The following is a 17,505-nucleotide window of genomic DNA, read 5'->3' on the forward strand; positions in this document are numbered from 1 at the left end:
AAATTTTCAATATATGAAATAAAGTATTTTTTTGTACAGCAATGTGCATTTATAATTTTGTTCTTTTACATTTTAAGAATAGAAGATGAGGTAAATTTTTTTAAAAGTTATTTAAAAAATTATTAACTCTCTCTTTATTACTTAAATTCTTTTTAATTCTTATCAATCAGTCAGTAGAGTATATTACAAGTTAATTATAATATAATAAATTATATTAATCGTATTATAAAATTGTGTATATACACGTTGTCGATACTATTAAGAATTCTCAATTCTATATCCTTGAGAATGATTGAGAAATTCAAGTTCAAGCAATACAAACTCGACGCATTGTGTTAATTATAATAATCACAAGATGTTAGCGGACAAAATATATATACAGTATCAAATATTATATATGAACTGTTCTTTACATCTAAGACATTTGTAACTTTAAGAATAACGCCTTGAGATATCGTGCCTCGTAAACGACTGTCCGTTTGCCTTGAGGTAAAATGTTCAGCATGTCCTGTATGTCGAATGGCTGGTCTACCACCGTCATTATGTCTTTGCCATAAACTGCAATGCCAGAAAAAGCATAGAACCATAAGTGTGACGCTTAAACTTTGCAAGAGACGCAAGTACACAATTTCTTTAAGGGCAGCCAAATTCTAGTTAACAATTAATTTAATCAGCACAACCGCTAAATTTTTATACAATCCGTCGTTTCTGATCAAATCTTTCCTTCCATGTGTCAAACAAAAAAATAATTTCTTATTTACTTAAATAGATTCATCCATGTTTGTAAGATACTGCAGATATTATTTCATAATCGTGCATGCAACAATTGAGTTAGAGCTTAATTGCAATACCTTCACAATGTTCTAGAAATTGAACGCATTCCTGCAACGTGGAATCCTTCAGGACCACCAGTTGCTTGGCCAATTGCTCCAGGAGCGACAGAAAGCATCTCTTCGCATAGAACCAGGTGTCAGTGCCGAGCTTCTTGTTATACGGCTCCAGACTCTTCATCACCCGCGATATGCCAAATTCATAGTTACCCTTGGAACAATATAGTGTCCCGATCACCAGATTCACGATGCACAGGTGAAAGAGCTTCTTGTCCTGATCCTCAAATGATACCGCCTCTTCCTCCTTCTCAATCTTCTTCATTAGCTCCTCGGCCTCTGCATTCTGTGATGTCATGATGTAGCTGACACAAAGGTTTGCGAGGACTATCGCGCTCACATCGAGGATCTGCAAACAAATGGCATTTGATTACAATAAAGCCAATATATTAATAAAATAATCTTGGTAACAATTTTCACTGTATGAATTAAAACACTTTTCAGAAATACTGAAAAAGTCTACATCATTTTTACAATTTCTTATTTATGCATATTCTCAGATGTTCTAAGGTTTCTTAATAATTTCTAAAAAAAAAAAACTAAAAAGTTATAAACTTATATACAGAAATTTTGAAAAATTCTGAAATTTAAAATATAAAACATAATTCTGAGAAAAATTATGACTACACAAAAGAACAATGGAAACGTGCTAACGTTTTCGTATTTCTTCTTGACGATCGGTTCGTAGAAACGTGTCGCGTCTTTGAATTTATTCTCTTGCATGAAGAGCGTATGCGCGACATTCAGCTTCCACACATCGTGATCGTTGCAAAACTCGACGCTCTTCTTGAAGATCTTCTCTACCTGGGTGTAATTCTCCAGATCCCAGTAGATCTTCGCCTGTGCCATCAACACGGGAACGTATCTGTCGAGAGCCTCCTCATAATCGTTCACGGCCTTTTTCACGGCATTGTCGTCGTGATTCAGCCTCGCCTCCTGGACCTGCTTGGTCGCCTTGCGAAGCGTCTCCGTATGTTTATTAGCGAGGTCGTCGAACTTGCGATACGCTTCCTCCGGCGAGGTTTGCTGTGTTATTAACGCGTCTAAGAAATCGTATAAATACTGCAAAAATAATACAAATTTAAAATTAATTTTAATATTATAATTAATTTAATTTATTGTGATAAATTTTTTTAGAGGGAATTAATATTTAATATACACTATTAACTTCCACAAAAATAAATAGAACATTTATATATCCTAGACAGCATTAAATATTAATAAAATATTAATTTGTAAAAAAGAATTCATTAAAATTCATTAAATTCATTAAGATTGAAATTTATTAAAACTCATTAAAATTTATAAAATATTTTATTATTTAATAAAAAAATGAATTTTACGAATTTTAATACATTTTAACGAATCTTAATAAATTTTAATGAAAGGGGATCAATTAAAAGATATTTTCAGCAAAATATTTCAATAACGTTTTTCCATCGGGAACAGCTAATATTCTTTTATTATGCGTCGAGCTCAAGTATTGAAAAGATTATTATACATATATATAAACATACATATGTTATTCAATAAGGAAATGATAATTAGCGCCCTCTTTGACACAGATGCATGTGTGAATGTATCGATGTTACAGCCCTGTATTTGTTGATACAAAACTAACCTATAGCGCAATTTTTCTCTCTATCGATCCTTACATTTGTCGAAACGTCATCATTGGACGCCTACCGATGGTGCTTCTGTCGAGAAATTGACGCAGGATGACGAAATGCGAATTAAATCAGATATTTCTAGGCGAAGTCGCGTCCGTGCAAAATTACGGAGCCTTCGTCAGAATACCGGGTACCTCACAGCAGGGCTTGATACACAGGTCGCAGGTATGTATTATAATCAGACATAATCACAAAGAATGTCGATAGTAACCCCTGCCGTAACGTAATCCATTGATTTCTATGCAATTTCTCGTCAGGTAAGCACAGCTCATGTCGACAATGTTGCAGAGGTCTTGCAAAAGGGTGAACGGATTTGGTGTAAGGTGATCTCTGTGGGGGAGGATGGCAAGGTAGGGTTGTCCATGAAACACGTGAATCAGGGAAACGGCACAGACCTGGATCCCAACGGCATCGAATTACAAAGGGATATTCAAAGGCGAAAGAATCCAGGAACCACACAGCGTAAGGTCATACAGCTGGAAGCGGTGCTGAACACCACATGTGTCAAGTGTGGCACCAAAGGACACTTGTCCAAGGATTGCTTCATGTCCCCCGATGGCAAGAAGTATGAACTGATCCCAGAAATCGAGGAAGACAGTGTCCCAAATAGCGAACCAAACAGCGAGAACACTGAGAAGAAGATGGAGAAGAAGCATAAATCAAGAAAAAAGAAGAGAAAGTCAAAGAGGAGCAAGCAATCTACCGACGACAGTGATACAGAGGACGTGGAGAAGAGCAAAAAAAGGAAGAAGAAAATTTCCAAAGAACGCAAAAAGCACAGGAAGAAATGCAGCAGCAGCTCCAGCAGAAATTCTTCGGACAGCTCGTCGTCTGACATAAAAGCTCACAAGCGGAAACACTCGGAGAGTCACGAGACTCGTACCAAAAAATGCAAACATTCTAAGACCAGGCATTCAGATTGATCGACATCGACCGAAATTTTTTTTCTAGCTGTATTGAATTTTATTTTGATATTATACCCTCTCTGTTTTTTACGTTGTATGTGGCTTGTATATAAAATATGCTAAGATTATAATTGTAATTTTTAAACGTTCAAATTGATGAATAAATCTTCATCAATCATAAAAATTAAACTTACTGGCGTCAGATATTTATAGGTCAGATGTACATTTTCAGCCAGAACATCGGCGGCGAGATCGTAATACTGATACTTGCAGTACAGGAGCAACAAGTTGGCGAAGGTCTCGGGCGGGAAGGGATTCTGCTGTAGCAGAAACTGCAGTTTCTCGAATCCTTCGCTTGGTTTCGTGTCAATGTTTATCAATGCCTGATTGTGTAGGGTAACGGCATCGAGCTCCTCCTCGGAGCGCGGTGGCATGTCCGTTAACGCCTCCTTCGCCGCGTCGTCTGTAATATTTAAAAAACGACATAAACAACGCGAATATTGTCAACAAATCGAAACCAACGGCGTAAAATTACAATTTTGCAATTGGTACTCGATAGCAGCCTTCAGATTGAACGCCTCTGTTAGAGCTGTCTCGTGTAGTGTCAATGTATTCCCAACGCTTCGAACTTCGATACCTTCAGTGGCCATTCCCACGCTCAACTCTGGATGCTCCCTTATACCATGCTCGATAATAGTGGCTGAAAGGTAGTGAAAAAAAATTTGATCCAGAATGAGCCAACAACTTCTAATCCATATTGATAGATTTACTAATAAAGGAGTCTACCGATATGTTTCAGTGATGCTGCGTACTCTTTCAGTTTAAAATAACAAAGAGCAACGTTGTACGATAAATGAGGTTTGAATCCCGCAATTTGTAATGCATTCGCAAATTTCTTGAGGGCCTGCTCATACTGCTCCTCCTAGAAATCATACATATGAAAATTTTTCTTAGAATTTTTATATGAATTGTGTGAAACTTTTTCAGAAATATTTAAAAAGTTCCAATATTTTTTCTTAGAATCTCGTAGAAGTTTTATGTAATTTAAAAATTTTTTAAATAATTTTATAACTTTAGAAAATTTACCATTTTTTAATATGATTCTTAAAATATTTATATAAGAAAAAATTCTAAGCTAGAGTCTTTCTCAGTATTTCTGAAAAATGTCAAAATTTATATAAAAATTGTAAGAAAAATTTTCATGAAAATGTACATTTATCAGCATAGAGTTTGTTTGCAGATATTTATACCTTGTACAAAAGACACCCCAAATTGATTTCTGTGTCGACATCATCAGCAGGACATTGATCCACAAGATTCTTCGCAGCTACCATGTCTTCCTGCCCATATTTAATAGCCGCTTGCAGCTTCTTCACCTTGAATTCCAAGTTACTTTGATTAATAATGCTTGAACAAACTGCCCACGCTTCCGGGTACATGCAAGCTTGATGCAAGGATTGAGCATAGTATAGTTTGTATAGATTTTCCTCTGGACAGAGTTGGACCAGCTTCTCATAGCACTGAGCCGCAGCCATAAAATCTTGTGTGTAAAAGTAACAATGGGCCAGAAGAGATAAACAGGGTCTAGACTGAAAGAACGCTTTTATTCGGTATCGAATATTTTACAAATTGGAAATATACATCAAATTGCATTGCAGCATACATACATTAGGATGAGAATTTAAGAGATTTAGCAAAACTTTAATAGTTTCGACATACCGCTGTTCTTTTATCTGGAATGCAATATTGTATTTTATTATATGTTTATTTGTTTTCAAAGATCAAAAAAGTAGAAAATATATTTTGATGTTTCGATTAATTTGGAATTGGGTTCGTTTTTTGTGAAAAATTTTAAATGTACATAATATATGCGTGTTTGGGCAGACATAATTCAGTGTTTACCATATTATATATTATTTTAGAGTATTCCCCATCCTTTATAAGCACATTTTCTATGAACGTAGACATAGCGAAAATTGCAATAATACACCATGAAACTTTAATAGCTAGTTAATATTGTTTCTTGTTTTACAACCATGTGACTATGAGCATGCATATTGTTTTGACATGAGGATAGATCTGTTGCCAAGGAAACAATGGCAGGAAATAATACAAGTTTTAAATTCAATTCATTACTCATATTATTATCATTGTCAACGCTTTATATTTTTTATAAAATACAAATTCTATGTATTTAACCTTGAAATGTTATATTTTCTTTACCTTAAATGAAAATTTATGTACATAATTAAGAATTTTTTCTATTTTTTTGTTAGCACCCAACATTTTAATATATCTACATAAATTTACATTACTTTATACATTGCGTAATATAAAAAATATTTAAAAAACTTATCAAATGTTATTTCGTTACCAAAATTTCAATGACAATAAATTTATATTAGCACTTAAAAAATTCACTCATAGTAATGTTCCAGAGTTAATATATGTAAATTGAACTTAAAAAAATTTATAGTAAAAAATTTATGCAAATTGATTTAAAATCATATTTCTATATATATTTACACAATTGATATACAATATATACAATATATAATGCAAGAAAAATGGATAGATATTACATTGAAAAAATGCATTTAATGCCACAGTAATTTATTTACTTCACACAACTTGTCCTTCTTAATCTGATTCAGAGTGGCCGTCAAGTTATCAATTTTGTCAATCATCATTTGCAGTTTGTGTTCTTGTGTCTTCAACAATACAGCTGCTTCCAAAAAATTTTTTTGAAACGTTGTCGAGTGTTCATTCGTGAAAGATGGCATGTCCAGAATTTTTACTGGCTTAGTAAGAACCTTTGTCATCTATAACAGATGATGTCAATAATAAATACAGATAAACGGAAAGTAGAATTATAACTAGCAATACTGCAAAAGGTTACCCACGTATATCTCATTGGTGAGCTTGATACACTTTTCAAGCTCCTTTGCACATTGCAGTGGATATCTCTCTCGAGCGTCGCATACTTCAAACATTGCATCTTCACACTGTTGCTCGAGATCATCTGAATTCAAAAGAAACAACATTATAAATAAAGTTGTTAACAGAACTGTTGATTTGTAACTTCAAGACAATGTTTTAGGCTTGACATTTCTATCTTTAGTAACTCGTAATAATAATTATAAGCCTGTGTCTGAAGTCTTAAGTCATAAAGAAAATCACTTTTTAGGGTCTTAGCAGAATAGTTGACTTATACTTTCAAGACATTATTTATTATTACACAATGTTACATTTATAATATATATAAAAGTTAATAAATACTTTGTTAGTATGTAATAATTTGTCATTAATCACAAATATTTTTTAATCTAAGACTCAGACATGAAATTATTATATGTTACTGAAGACAAAGACTTAAAATATAAAATATTATCTTGAGATTACAGATCAACTATTCTATTCAAAGACTATACGAGGCATTTCCAGTTTGAAACTATTTGACTTTAAAATCCAGGAGTTTTCAAAAATGAAACAGAAGCACACCTACCCATCTCTAAATTTATTCAATTGAATCCTTACATATGCTGTTGCATCCCTGAGATCTTCATGCCTGTTTAAAAAACAGATATGTAAATTTTAGGATGTATGTTGAAACACTTTATAAGTAATATATTCTCAAGTTTCAAATATATAATGAAAAGCTGTGCACAACAAAAGATCTTTAGGTAAAAAAAATCAATGCGAGGTGAGGCTACAATAATTCAACTTTCGATTCAAAGAAAAATGAGACTTTATATTGAAATTCGACTTTAGCTCGATTTTCAAACGCACATACACAAAATTTTAAGACGAATGCACAGCAATCTTGAAGATCAAATTCGTTTATTTATAGCATGAAGATTAACGAAACTGCATCGAGAAAATCCTCGAGGATTGTTTTGAAACATCGGTTGACACTCGACCCGCCATCAAAGGGATGTTTCTTCTTTTCGTAGCTGTGCTGTTGCACTTTCTGCACTTAAAGAGAGACAAGCATGCAATCGAACGTTGGAAAGGAGAAGAAAAGAAGATGAAGGGTACATAAATGCGGCAATTAAAGAGCAAGCGAGGATTGGCTGCACTGCCAAAAAAAAATGTCTCAGGCGCGCGAATTTCAACTAATTCGATTGGCCAACTTTACAGAAACACTTGTTGCTTAAAAAAAAAAGAGCATTTTGATGCTAGAATTTTTATCTCAAAATTATTTCGAGGGTTTGTTTGACATTCTGTATGATGGTGTAACCAAATAAATATATAATCTACTATGCAGTAATTATGCAATAACATTTTTGACGTAATCAAACATGACGTTTGATGTTTCATTAGAAATGGTCGGAACACGAATGTGCCAGGGGCTCTATTCTTGAATTCATTTGCAAGAGAAACGTATTCGCAAATTCTGTTCTTACAGAAAAGTTGAAAATTTATTGGCTATCGTATGGCTTTTAACCAATAAACTTGCAACTTTTCTGTTAGAGCGGGTATTTGCGCATACGTTTTCAATTCAAGAATCGAACCCCAGGGCTCATGGCTCATTGGGAAAAGTTCAATGAACTGAAATACGATATTTGCATTCGGAGTTCTAAATTTAGAATCACTGACGATCTTGAGATTCCAATCGGTTTCTAATGAAATGACCCAATCTTGGAAAACTTTAATCTTAATGGGCCTGTTTGTTCGCGTTACTTGCACTTTTCGCACTTGACATCTTCGCTTTCTTTTTCTCCAGTGCTCGAGTGCGTATATATTTATCTCGTTTAAACTGCAAACAATTTTGGTAATTTCAAGCAACGCGAACAAACCTAATCTGTCATCGGGATAAATAACGCCTAATTTGCATATACATATGATTTGCATATATAAATATCCGGCGGGAAGTTGGCTAATCGCGGATCGAATAAAGGACGGCGAGATCACGCGATTGGCCGAACGATCTAGACATGTCGCGCGATAACGCGCATCATCATGACGACAGCCACTCGAACGGAGAATTCTCCCTATAAGTATTCCGAGGAGATACGAGAGGAATGAATTTTAGCGATCTCCGCGCAACTAGTGTAACTTGACGACAACTTTCGTCCGCGCGATCCACTTGCCTTCTCGCGCGGTGACTCGATAAACGGGAGATCCGTGTTATGTGCTCGGAAAAGCGGGAATTAGCCGGCGCCATTTGATCGCGAACACCGTTATTCGTGTTGATCGCGGACGACAGTTAAATCCTAATCCCTATCCTGTCCTCATTCTCCCGGGCGACGCGGCCACCGTCACCATCGCCATCGCCGTCGCCCGTCGCCGAACGGCTCACGACGATCAACATCAGCCTCTTGTGCAGTGAAATCGTGAGACGTGACAGATCGACGAGCGGCACCGTGTCCTGAGAGCATCAGAGTTTTCGAGGTGTCCTTCCTCGCGTACCATCGCCGATATGAGCTGTCTAAAGGCGACGGGCACCGTCTTCATCTACATCGGCCTGTTCCTGGCCGTGATCACGTTTATACCTGGTCTACCACCGAACACGGAGTTCAAAGAGTACAGGTATTGCGACGCGATCGAAAAAAAAACGAGGAATGCGCGAATCGTCAACCTAAATGACCTCGACCTTCGATCTTGCAGCGTGACACCGCCACGCGAACTCGATCCCAAGGTAGGCCCGAAGAATCGACTGTACGGCGGCCAGAAGCTGTTCGAGGGTGAGGTCAATGGTCCGGAAGCATTCGACTCCTACAATGGGCAGCTCTACACTGGTGTGCATGGCGGTTATGTCCTGAGGGTCGAGGAGGATCGCCTAGTGCCGATCGTCAAATTTGGCAAAAAATGCGGTGAGATATAAATGCATAGGACGTTTTATTTCTCAGTCAGACACTTACGTAATTTATTGACCTATCTGCCAGACGCAGTGTAGATATTAGCAATTTTAATGTCCTTTTTTATTAGAGAGGTAAACTAGAAGAATCAGTGGAAAAATGAGCCTTATTAAAATTTATCAAGTAAAAAAAAGACTGATATAAGATTGAGGTTTAAATGATTGGGAATAAATTAATTATACTATGTATAAAAGAAGAGATATATGAGAGATATAATACATAGCTTCATAAATATAAATGAAGTTGACATAATTTTTCAAGTTTGAAGTGATAAATCTGTCAAAGATCAAGTATACTACATAAATCTTGAATGCAGAAAGAAATATATGTAGAGAATTGCCAGAGATAAATTTTAGTTACTTATATAAGTAATACATACATGTTCATATTTTTATTAATAATTTATATACTTCATTAATAATTATCTATATCTATTTTTTCTATATTGTTTTTACATTTTTATCAATGTCCTTACTTTGTGTGATTATAATTTTTTATGTTCTACATACGAAAAGATTATAAAAATTTGAAATTCTGGTAGAACTAGCAAATTTGACATTCTTATAAAATCAATATTTGGTAGTCTTTTTAAAAGTAAAATCTGATTTGTAAGTATATGAATATAAATAATCATGAAGTATGTAAAAATTAGTATAAGCTTAACATAAAGCATGATAGAGATGTGATATAAATTAGAACGTGTTAAGATAAGTATTAATGTTACTTTGTAATTTGACTATAATTTGATTATATGTACTTATATGTTATTTAATCTCACTAATATACAAAAATTTGTTCTTGTACAATGTAACATTATTAATACATGAAATTGATCAAAAAAATAAATCTTTGCTACAATGGAGCTAAACCTAAATTCTCAGCCAGTTCCATAGCTGGATGAAAGACTGAATAATACAAGGCCGTACAATATAGTATTAAGCAAATAACTCTACCTCATGTTACAATGCACATAATTATACTTACCTCAGTGGCGTAGCTTCTTAAATCCTTTGCTCAGGTTTACGTTTATCTGTGTTATAGTCTGTCGTAGTATATTGTACGGCCTTGTATTATCCAGCCTTTCATCCAGCTATGGAACTGGCTGAGAATTTAAGTTTAGCTCCATTGTGGCAAAGATTTATTTTTTTTATCAATTTTATGTATTAATAATGTTACATTGTACAAGAACAAATTTAGTTTAGTTTATTATTATTATTATTGTTATTATTGTTTTAGACCGGGCACCATTTGCCTTGCTCTATATACGTTGTACGTTATATATATTTTATACACCATTGTACATATTCACATATTTAGTTAATGGTTAGGTTAGATTATAATAGGAATTCAAAGTTAAGTTATGTCAAGTTACTTTACATGTGTAAATAAGTATAAGTATTACTAAGTAGTATTACTATTTAGCATTTCTACTAGGTGTTTTGGAAATTTAGATACTGTCGAAGTAGTAAATAGGACGAATAACGGATAAGAGGATGAATGAATGAAAGGATGAGTGGATTAAATTTTCTGTAAACCGAGTCCCCTTCTTGGCTTGACGCTGAAGTAAATAAAAATTATTATTATATTATTTACTTCAGTGGCCAGTGGTGATACCAGTAATATAAATCAAAATATAAATTAAATAAAATAAATATATTAATTTAACTTATATAAATTTGTCTTTAGATGATTGAAAAAATTAGGAAAAGTAAAGCCTTCGGCACACGATACGATTTTTCATGCTAGCACGCATACGAAGCGTCTTACGATGGTATTACGATTGGTAATACAATCATTCGGATACCTAATAAGATGGCTCGTATGCGATCTAGAAAAATTGTATCGTGTGCCGAAGGCTTAAGTGAATAAAGGGATTTATTACCTTAAAATAAAAATTAAATTACTATAATCCCTCAATGTTTAATTTTTTGTTATTACTCTCTCTCTCTCTCTCTCTCTCTCTCTCTCTCTCTCTCTCTCTCTCTCTCTCTCTCTCTCTCAAATAGAATTTTTTAAAATTATTTAAGAAAGCATTGTAAAAAAAAGTATTGTTTGATTTTTTCTAATTTTACAACAAATGATTTGCAGAAAACTACTAATAGCACTGATCATATTCCACACAAAAAAATTGTACGTGGAAAAACTGTGCACAAGAACTATCTTTGAATTAAAAATTGTACATGGATTTTTTTACGCATAATTATATCCGTGTATTACAATTTTTAATTCAAGGATAATTCTTGTGCATAGTTTTCCCATGTACAATTTTTTTGTGTACGATATATTTGTGTAGAATATTCTGATCATGTACAATTATTTTGTGTAGAATATGATCAGTGCCCACTAATAGATATAGTTAAAAAGGAATCTAATTCAAAACAATTTTGAAAAATAAAAATATGTGCTAATAGCGTTTTGCAAATCACTTACAGTTGTACAAGCTTTTGTATAATAAAAAATTGTACAAAATATTTATATTGCTTTAGTAATTATTTTTTTAACACGAATAGATTTACTGCAAGGAATTACTGTTTTATCTTTGTTTTATCTTTATGTTGTGTAAAAATATTGAATGTTTTATAATTATATAGTGTAAAAAAAATCTAATTAAGATTGTAATTAAAACATAATATTTTAATTAATTATTAAATCTCAATAAGTAGTGTCTGAAACAATGATCAAAAATTCGCGTATTAAAAATAAAAAATTAAATCAATCATTCACACAAAGACAGTTCAAAGATTGTAAATTAAAGCCCATCCTATATAAGACAACTTGAAAATAAGCACAAAACCAGCTGTAATTAGTTTTTTTAATATCTTAAGATATTATTTAAGACGGTCTTGAAATAAGAATAGATTATGACTAACATGCAAAGAAAAAATAAATTATGACTAATCATATTTTTTCTTATCTTCACGAAAAGTGTGTGTGATATAATGACAAGAAAACAAACTGTTTAGGAATTTAGTTAATCATTAGATTGACAGTAATTAATGTTTCAAGTTCAAATCATATGATACTATTAGAACGAATTAAAATTAACACATGTAATGGTATTAATATAACGTGTCTATATAAATTTAGAAGATATAATGCATAAATTTAAAAACAAATAATTCGGGTATATAATTAATAGAATTAATTATATCAAAGTAACAAAACTAGTAACATGTTTTCTTACGAAATTTACAGATGGCATTTGGCAGGAACATAAATGTGGCAGGCCATTGGGATTAAAGTTTGATAAGAAAGGCAATTTATATGTAGTGGATACATATTATGGAATCTTCAAAGTAAATGTTGAAACTGGAGAATACAAAAATATAGTGAACATATCTAAACCGATTGATGGAAAAGTTCCACGACTTCCTAATAGCGTAGATATCGCAAAGAATGGAGATCTTTATTGGACTGAAAGCAACACGGACTTTGCTCTTTGCGATATAATGATGACATTTTTATCAAATCCATCAGGAAGGTAATAAAAAGTTTATATGAATTCTAAAATTAATTGTACACTATGTAAATAATATATGCATGTGTATTCTATTATATTTTATATTAATACCCGCGCGCGTGCGTGTGTGTGTGTGTGTATTACATTTATATAATCGTATAAATTACAGGCTTATACGTTATAATGCAGCTAAAAAGGAAAACGAAGTACTGATGCGAAATCTTGCATTTGCAAATGGGATCATGTTAAGCGACGATGAAAGTTTCGTGATAGTTGCAGAAACTCAGAGAAATCGTATCATGAAATACAATTTAAAAGGACCAAAGGCGGGGCAATATGAAGTTTTCGTCGATGCTTTGCCGGGTTTACCGGATAATATTAACAGCGACGGTCAAGGTAGTTTTCTCGTCCCTTTAATCATAGTTCTTGATCCTGAAAATCCTCAAATAGACAGGTCTCTCGCACCACATCCGTACTTAAGAAAAATGTTGGTGCGATTATTAGTGACGATGGAATTACCATTTAAACTGTTGCACGATATTTATCCCAATACCTACACAGAAAGACTTTTGCATGCGATCGGATCATTCCAAGGTGCTGAAAGCTTAATTGATTCGTCAGAGAAAAGTCTGCTCTTGAGAATAGATGCGTCTGGCAACATCATTGATGTCCTTTCATCAGAAGACCGCACAGTCTATCGTATAAGTGCAGCTCATATACATAATGGCTATTTATGGTTTGGTTCTCCATGGCAAAACTATATAGTCAGAGTCCCATTGAAACAAGCTTTCCCTGACTTAGCTGATAGTTCGAAAGAATCTTCTCGAATGAAGAATGAAAAGCAATCGTCGAATACTGGTCCTTCAGATGTGAAGACAGAAAGAACAAAGCGAGACATGGATTCTGCAACAGTAAAATCAACCGCCATTCCTACAACGCCTAAATCAACTGCATCGCCTACTCCTAAGCCAACTGCTGTGCCAAAACCATCCTCAGCTCCTAAAATGGATAAATCTACCAGTGGCAACGTAAAAACACCAGAAACTAAATCCACGAATACTGAAGCCAAAAAGGACAATGTAAAAACGGCTGGCGATGTGAAATCTAATACGAAATCCAATTCTCCGAACACGAAGTCTGAAGAGACTAGCAAAAAAGAGGCTGCTGCAAAGACACACTCTGGAAAGAATGTAAAAGATCAGGATGCTTCTGTGAAACAAACAGCGCAGAAATCACAAGCTGAGAAAGTTAAACGCGTTGAAACGAATCGTCTGAAAGAGGACCTCTAATAAACAAGTAAATAAACTATAATATATTTGTGATACCACCAACACTTGTTGAACGGTACACTCCATTTTTTTAAGCATTCCATTAAAAATGAAAAAAAACAGGTTGGGGATATATAGATTATCGATTTCTCATCAATTTGCTTTATACGCATTTATATCATCCACGTTGTTATACTTGAGTCGTGCACAAGTTATGTATATACAAGTTATGTGATCCATTAAAGGGACTATATTTGCAAAAGATAAAATTCTATTTAAAAAGTTGAAAATGTAGAATATCTCATGCAAAATTTTATTTTTACGAAAGTCAGGAGATCAAGAATATTTTTTATCATGTTTACAATTTAAACATGATAAAATGTAAAAAAAATTAATTTTTTTATTATATATTGCCACTTTAAATCATTCCACATATCTCAATAGTGATGCAAGACAATTTAAAAAATTTAATATTTCATAAATAATGGGGTTAGAATTTGTCGAGTAAAATATTAAATTTATTTTCACTTTTGTAATTTAAAAATATGTTTTTATTTGCATTTTAATAATTAAAAAAAAGAGGATCATTGCATTAAGAGCTAACTAGAAGCTTAAAGTTAAGAGAATATTTGAATAAAAGTTCAATTTTTTCAAAAAATCATATTTTTTAAAATCTATTTCATAGTTTGATTTATTTTTTCTTTTTTTAAATGTGTAATCACATTCCTAATTGTATTATTAATGACAACCTAATATATTCTAGAAAGTGATATAAGAATATGAATGATATATTATACAGAGGAATATATCAGCTTTATTACAGTGACTAAAAAAGATGAAAGTTTAAAGAAAGTTATATGTTGGTGACTGTAATGTATATATAAAGTTGAAAGATTGTCTTTGCAAATTTTATTATACGTTTTCCATACATATATTATATGTGCTAATTTTTATGTTTTACATTTTATTTGTATCAAAATCCACATGATTTAATTCATTTAAAGAGAATTTCTTACTTTTTCTGTAACCTTAATTACTTTGGACATATCAAACTAACTTTGTATAAACTTGCAGTTTTAAATATGTAATATACATCAAATGCTGAAATGATTGACAGCACAAATTTATTTTTAAGCACACGAATATAATATTAACAGTCTTATTGATATAAAAATAAAATTGAAGTTTATTTTACATATTTATCAATGCAATAATTTTCCATTTATTTTTATAAATTGCTTTTTTTCTTTATATAGAATACTAGGATAATATCCATGTTAATTGTAACTATTGTATGGATACTAAAATATAATTCACGTAAATTTCAACAAGTGGAAGTGAACAAATCTAGAATGATATAAATACTGTGTAGGTAATTAAAGAAAGGACTGATATAAATGTTTTTGTTAAGTTGGTCGATTATAAATAATAACTTTGTTATGTGGTGTCAGGTGAGATGTAAGATAATTATAAGAATTGTACAGTTTGGCAATTACACAAATAAAATTGACTTTTTCAATAGTTACCATTTGTGCAACTGTAAGACAAAAATGCTTTCCCCACAATAATTCATTTCAAATATTAAGTTTATATCATACAAGTTGAAATATAATTAAATAATATAATAATAATATAAAGTATTCAAGACAAGTATTCAGTATACCAATTTTATATTCTCAGAATTTATCAAGTCGCTTTTTTTCACGAAAGACGAAATTGCGAGAGCAACTTTTATTAAAATTTTATTTAAAAAATTCTTAAGTACATAATATATATTCATTTGTATATACAAACTATCAAAAAATATGCACACTGGAAGTATATTTTTAACAAACAAGCAGAGCACTTACAGATCAAGTCGTCTAATTACATTGGTGGGCAACAGCGATTTTATTTTATCAATTGCGAACATTTGCGCCTTCCACAGAACTGTTGGCTGCTTGACAAAATGCCAATATCCATTTCTCCTACGTATCGCCCACTTTTGCGCGTTTGCCAAGGACGTTCTATATGCCAAAACGCGTTTATCCTTTAATTTGGTCCAAGGTTCGTGTACTGTGGCTAGGCCTAATTTAACTAATTCCTCGCCAATCTCCAATGAGTCCTGTTTACAAATAATATAACGTACGAGTATGATAATAAGTGTTCGATAATGCGATTATTTCTGCTTTTCTTACTTGATCCTTCTGTGGCATTGTAACCACGCATTCCAAATACTCCTTCTCTCTGACTATAGGCACAAACGTGATGAGCTTTCCATTGAGCACGGTTTGCAGCCAGCTTACACCTGTAAGATTGATCCGCGTTTTTTAAGAACAGCTTCGAATTCCACGATCGATACTTACCGTTACCTGTAACATCAACGCCACCGATTTTGACAGGCAAATAAGTCCTACCGCTGAAACGGGGAATAGGCAATAAGGGATGGTGATCGACCAGTAATAGAACCCTGCTGGAGCTCGGTTCCACGCGTCGCACAGTACCCTGGAGCGGAACTCGCGTCTGCAGAAAGTGCAACGGAACATCGGACGGTCTCGTGAACTTGGCGAACTGGAAGGCGACGAGGAAGACTATCAGTCGTGACGTAGAGACCGCGACAACAAGTGAACGCAGGTAAACTCAGCTTGTACTCACGGGTCTAATTTTGTACAGGGCTGCGAGTAGGCCGGCACTGGCGATCCCATAGGTAATCAGCTGAAAAGAGAGAAGAACAGCGCGTGACTGACGTGGGCGAGGTTAGGTTAAAGCGCGTGCCGCGTACCCTTCCAGGTCCCATCTCGTCTTCCATAAGGATCTGGAGTCGTTCGAAGATCGAAGGGCCGTCCTTGCGCGCCATGGTCCACCTGATCCCGAACAAGGACGTGCAAGGACGTCGTTCGTGTCGTTGCGTACTTCACCTCGTGACGCGATCGCGTTCGGCCACTTGCCGACTTGTTTTTCGTCGTGTCACGGTTCTCGCTCGGTGTCCGGTTCGACTACGGAAATTCAGAGAATAAATTCACAGTAACTAGTTGTCACGTCTGCAACAAACGTTGTTTGATAATTCCCCTTGCGTTTTTTCTTTTGATACCTTATCGGAACGGCTGATTTTGCGCGATTCAATATCTCCGATTACGTGTACGTATTAATTAAATTTCCCGGTCACTTACGCGAGATTCGTACTCCCCGACTGCGCCTGAAACGAGACGTGAAATGCACCGGCACCTTGGAGAAAGAGAGGTCGGACGGGAGGTGCAAATGGGAAGAGCAGTCGCCCGAAGGAACGGAACGCGCCGATTATGTAATTGCTCGTCGAACGTCAAACTCGCGAAATCTTCCCGAGCCAATAGAGCGAACAGGGAGGGATTTAATCATTATTAGTTTCTTTTATTATTAGAATTATGATTCTGTCGTATTTTAGTTACGATATACTAGTGCTTTTTGAAAGACGCTCTCGCAATTTTCATAAATGATC

At 33.9% G+C, this 17,505-nt stretch overlaps 5 protein-coding genes across 9 annotated transcripts; 2 read left to right on the forward strand and 3 right to left on the reverse strand.

Moving 5' to 3' along the window:
* Positions 1 to 122: 122 nt before the first annotated feature.
* On the reverse strand, positions 123 to 5,664 carry LOC105837916 (tetratricopeptide repeat protein 30A). Its single transcript, XM_012683100.3, has 9 exons — positions 5,365 to 5,664; positions 5,130 to 5,195; positions 4,713 to 5,051; positions 4,249 to 4,384; positions 3,998 to 4,162; positions 3,657 to 3,925; positions 1,542 to 1,949; positions 852 to 1,236; positions 123 to 558 (listed from the first exon to the last, which is right to left on the reverse strand). Exons 1-9 carry the CDS (start codon positions 5,428 to 5,430, stop codon positions 416 to 418), a joined length of 1,977 nt encoding a protein of 658 aa, XP_012538554.1. The 5' UTR covers positions 5,431 to 5,664; the 3' UTR covers positions 123 to 415.
* On the forward strand, positions 2,238 to 3,651 carry LOC105837917 (nucleolar protein of 40 kDa). 2 transcript variants are annotated; one of them, XM_012683102.3, is made up of 2 exons: positions 2,238 to 2,722; positions 2,846 to 3,651. In XM_012683102.3, exons 1-2 carry the CDS (start codon positions 2,614 to 2,616, stop codon positions 3,478 to 3,480), a joined length of 744 nt encoding a protein of 247 aa, XP_012538556.1. In that variant the 5' UTR covers positions 2,238 to 2,613; the 3' UTR covers positions 3,481 to 3,651. The 2 variants fall into 2 exon arrangements, with proteins under 2 accessions (XP_012538556.1, XP_012538555.1); XM_012683101.3 differs by having other exon boundaries at positions 2,243 to 2,722; positions 2,815 to 3,651.
* A 360-nt stretch (positions 5,665 to 6,024) lies between the features above and the next one.
* Positions 6,025 to 7,385, reverse strand: LOC105837914. 2 transcript variants are annotated; one of them, XM_012683096.3, is made up of 4 exons: positions 7,256 to 7,385; positions 6,968 to 7,030; positions 6,366 to 6,484; positions 6,025 to 6,284 (listed from the first exon to the last, which is right to left on the reverse strand). In XM_012683096.3, exons 2-4 carry the CDS (start codon positions 6,969 to 6,971, stop codon positions 6,060 to 6,062), a joined length of 348 nt encoding a protein of 115 aa, XP_012538550.1. In that variant the 5' UTR covers positions 6,972 to 7,030; positions 7,256 to 7,385; the 3' UTR covers positions 6,025 to 6,059. The 2 variants fall into 2 exon arrangements, with proteins under 2 accessions (XP_012538550.1, XP_028049648.1); XM_028193847.2 differs by having other exon boundaries at positions 7,252 to 7,379.
* A 992-nt stretch (positions 7,386 to 8,377) lies between these two features.
* Positions 8,378 to 15,576, forward strand: LOC105837912 (adipocyte plasma membrane-associated protein). The gene is made up of 4 exons (XM_012683092.3): positions 8,378 to 8,994; positions 9,073 to 9,278; positions 12,519 to 12,804; positions 12,953 to 15,576. The coding sequence occupies exons 1-4, from the start codon at positions 8,885 to 8,887 to the stop codon at positions 14,070 to 14,072; spliced, it is 1,722 nt and encodes a 573-aa protein (XP_012538546.1). The 5' UTR covers positions 8,378 to 8,884; the 3' UTR covers positions 14,073 to 15,576.
* A 200-nt stretch (positions 15,577 to 15,776) lies between these two features.
* On the reverse strand, positions 15,777 to 17,325 carry LOC105837913. 3 transcript variants are annotated; one of them, XM_012683093.3, is made up of 6 exons: positions 17,201 to 17,325; positions 16,813 to 17,026; positions 16,686 to 16,745; positions 16,397 to 16,601; positions 16,229 to 16,338; positions 15,777 to 16,155 (listed from the first exon to the last, which is right to left on the reverse strand). In XM_012683093.3, the coding sequence occupies exons 2-6, from the start codon at positions 16,885 to 16,887 to the stop codon at positions 15,898 to 15,900; spliced, it is 708 nt and encodes a 235-aa protein (XP_012538547.1). In that variant the 5' UTR covers positions 16,888 to 17,026; positions 17,201 to 17,325; the 3' UTR covers positions 15,777 to 15,897. The 3 variants fall into 3 exon arrangements, with proteins under 3 accessions (XP_012538547.1, XP_012538549.1, XP_012538548.1); XM_012683095.3 differs by having other exon boundaries at positions 16,403 to 16,601; positions 17,122 to 17,255; XM_012683094.3 differs by having other exon boundaries at positions 17,122 to 17,255.
* Between the last annotated feature and the right edge of the window lie 180 nt (positions 17,326 to 17,505).

Source organism: Monomorium pharaonis, chromosome 7 (genome assembly GCF_013373865.1).
Source record: "Monomorium pharaonis isolate MP-MQ-018 chromosome 7, ASM1337386v2, whole genome shotgun sequence".
Lineage (NCBI taxonomy): Eukaryota > Metazoa > Arthropoda > Insecta > Hymenoptera > Formicidae > Monomorium > Monomorium pharaonis.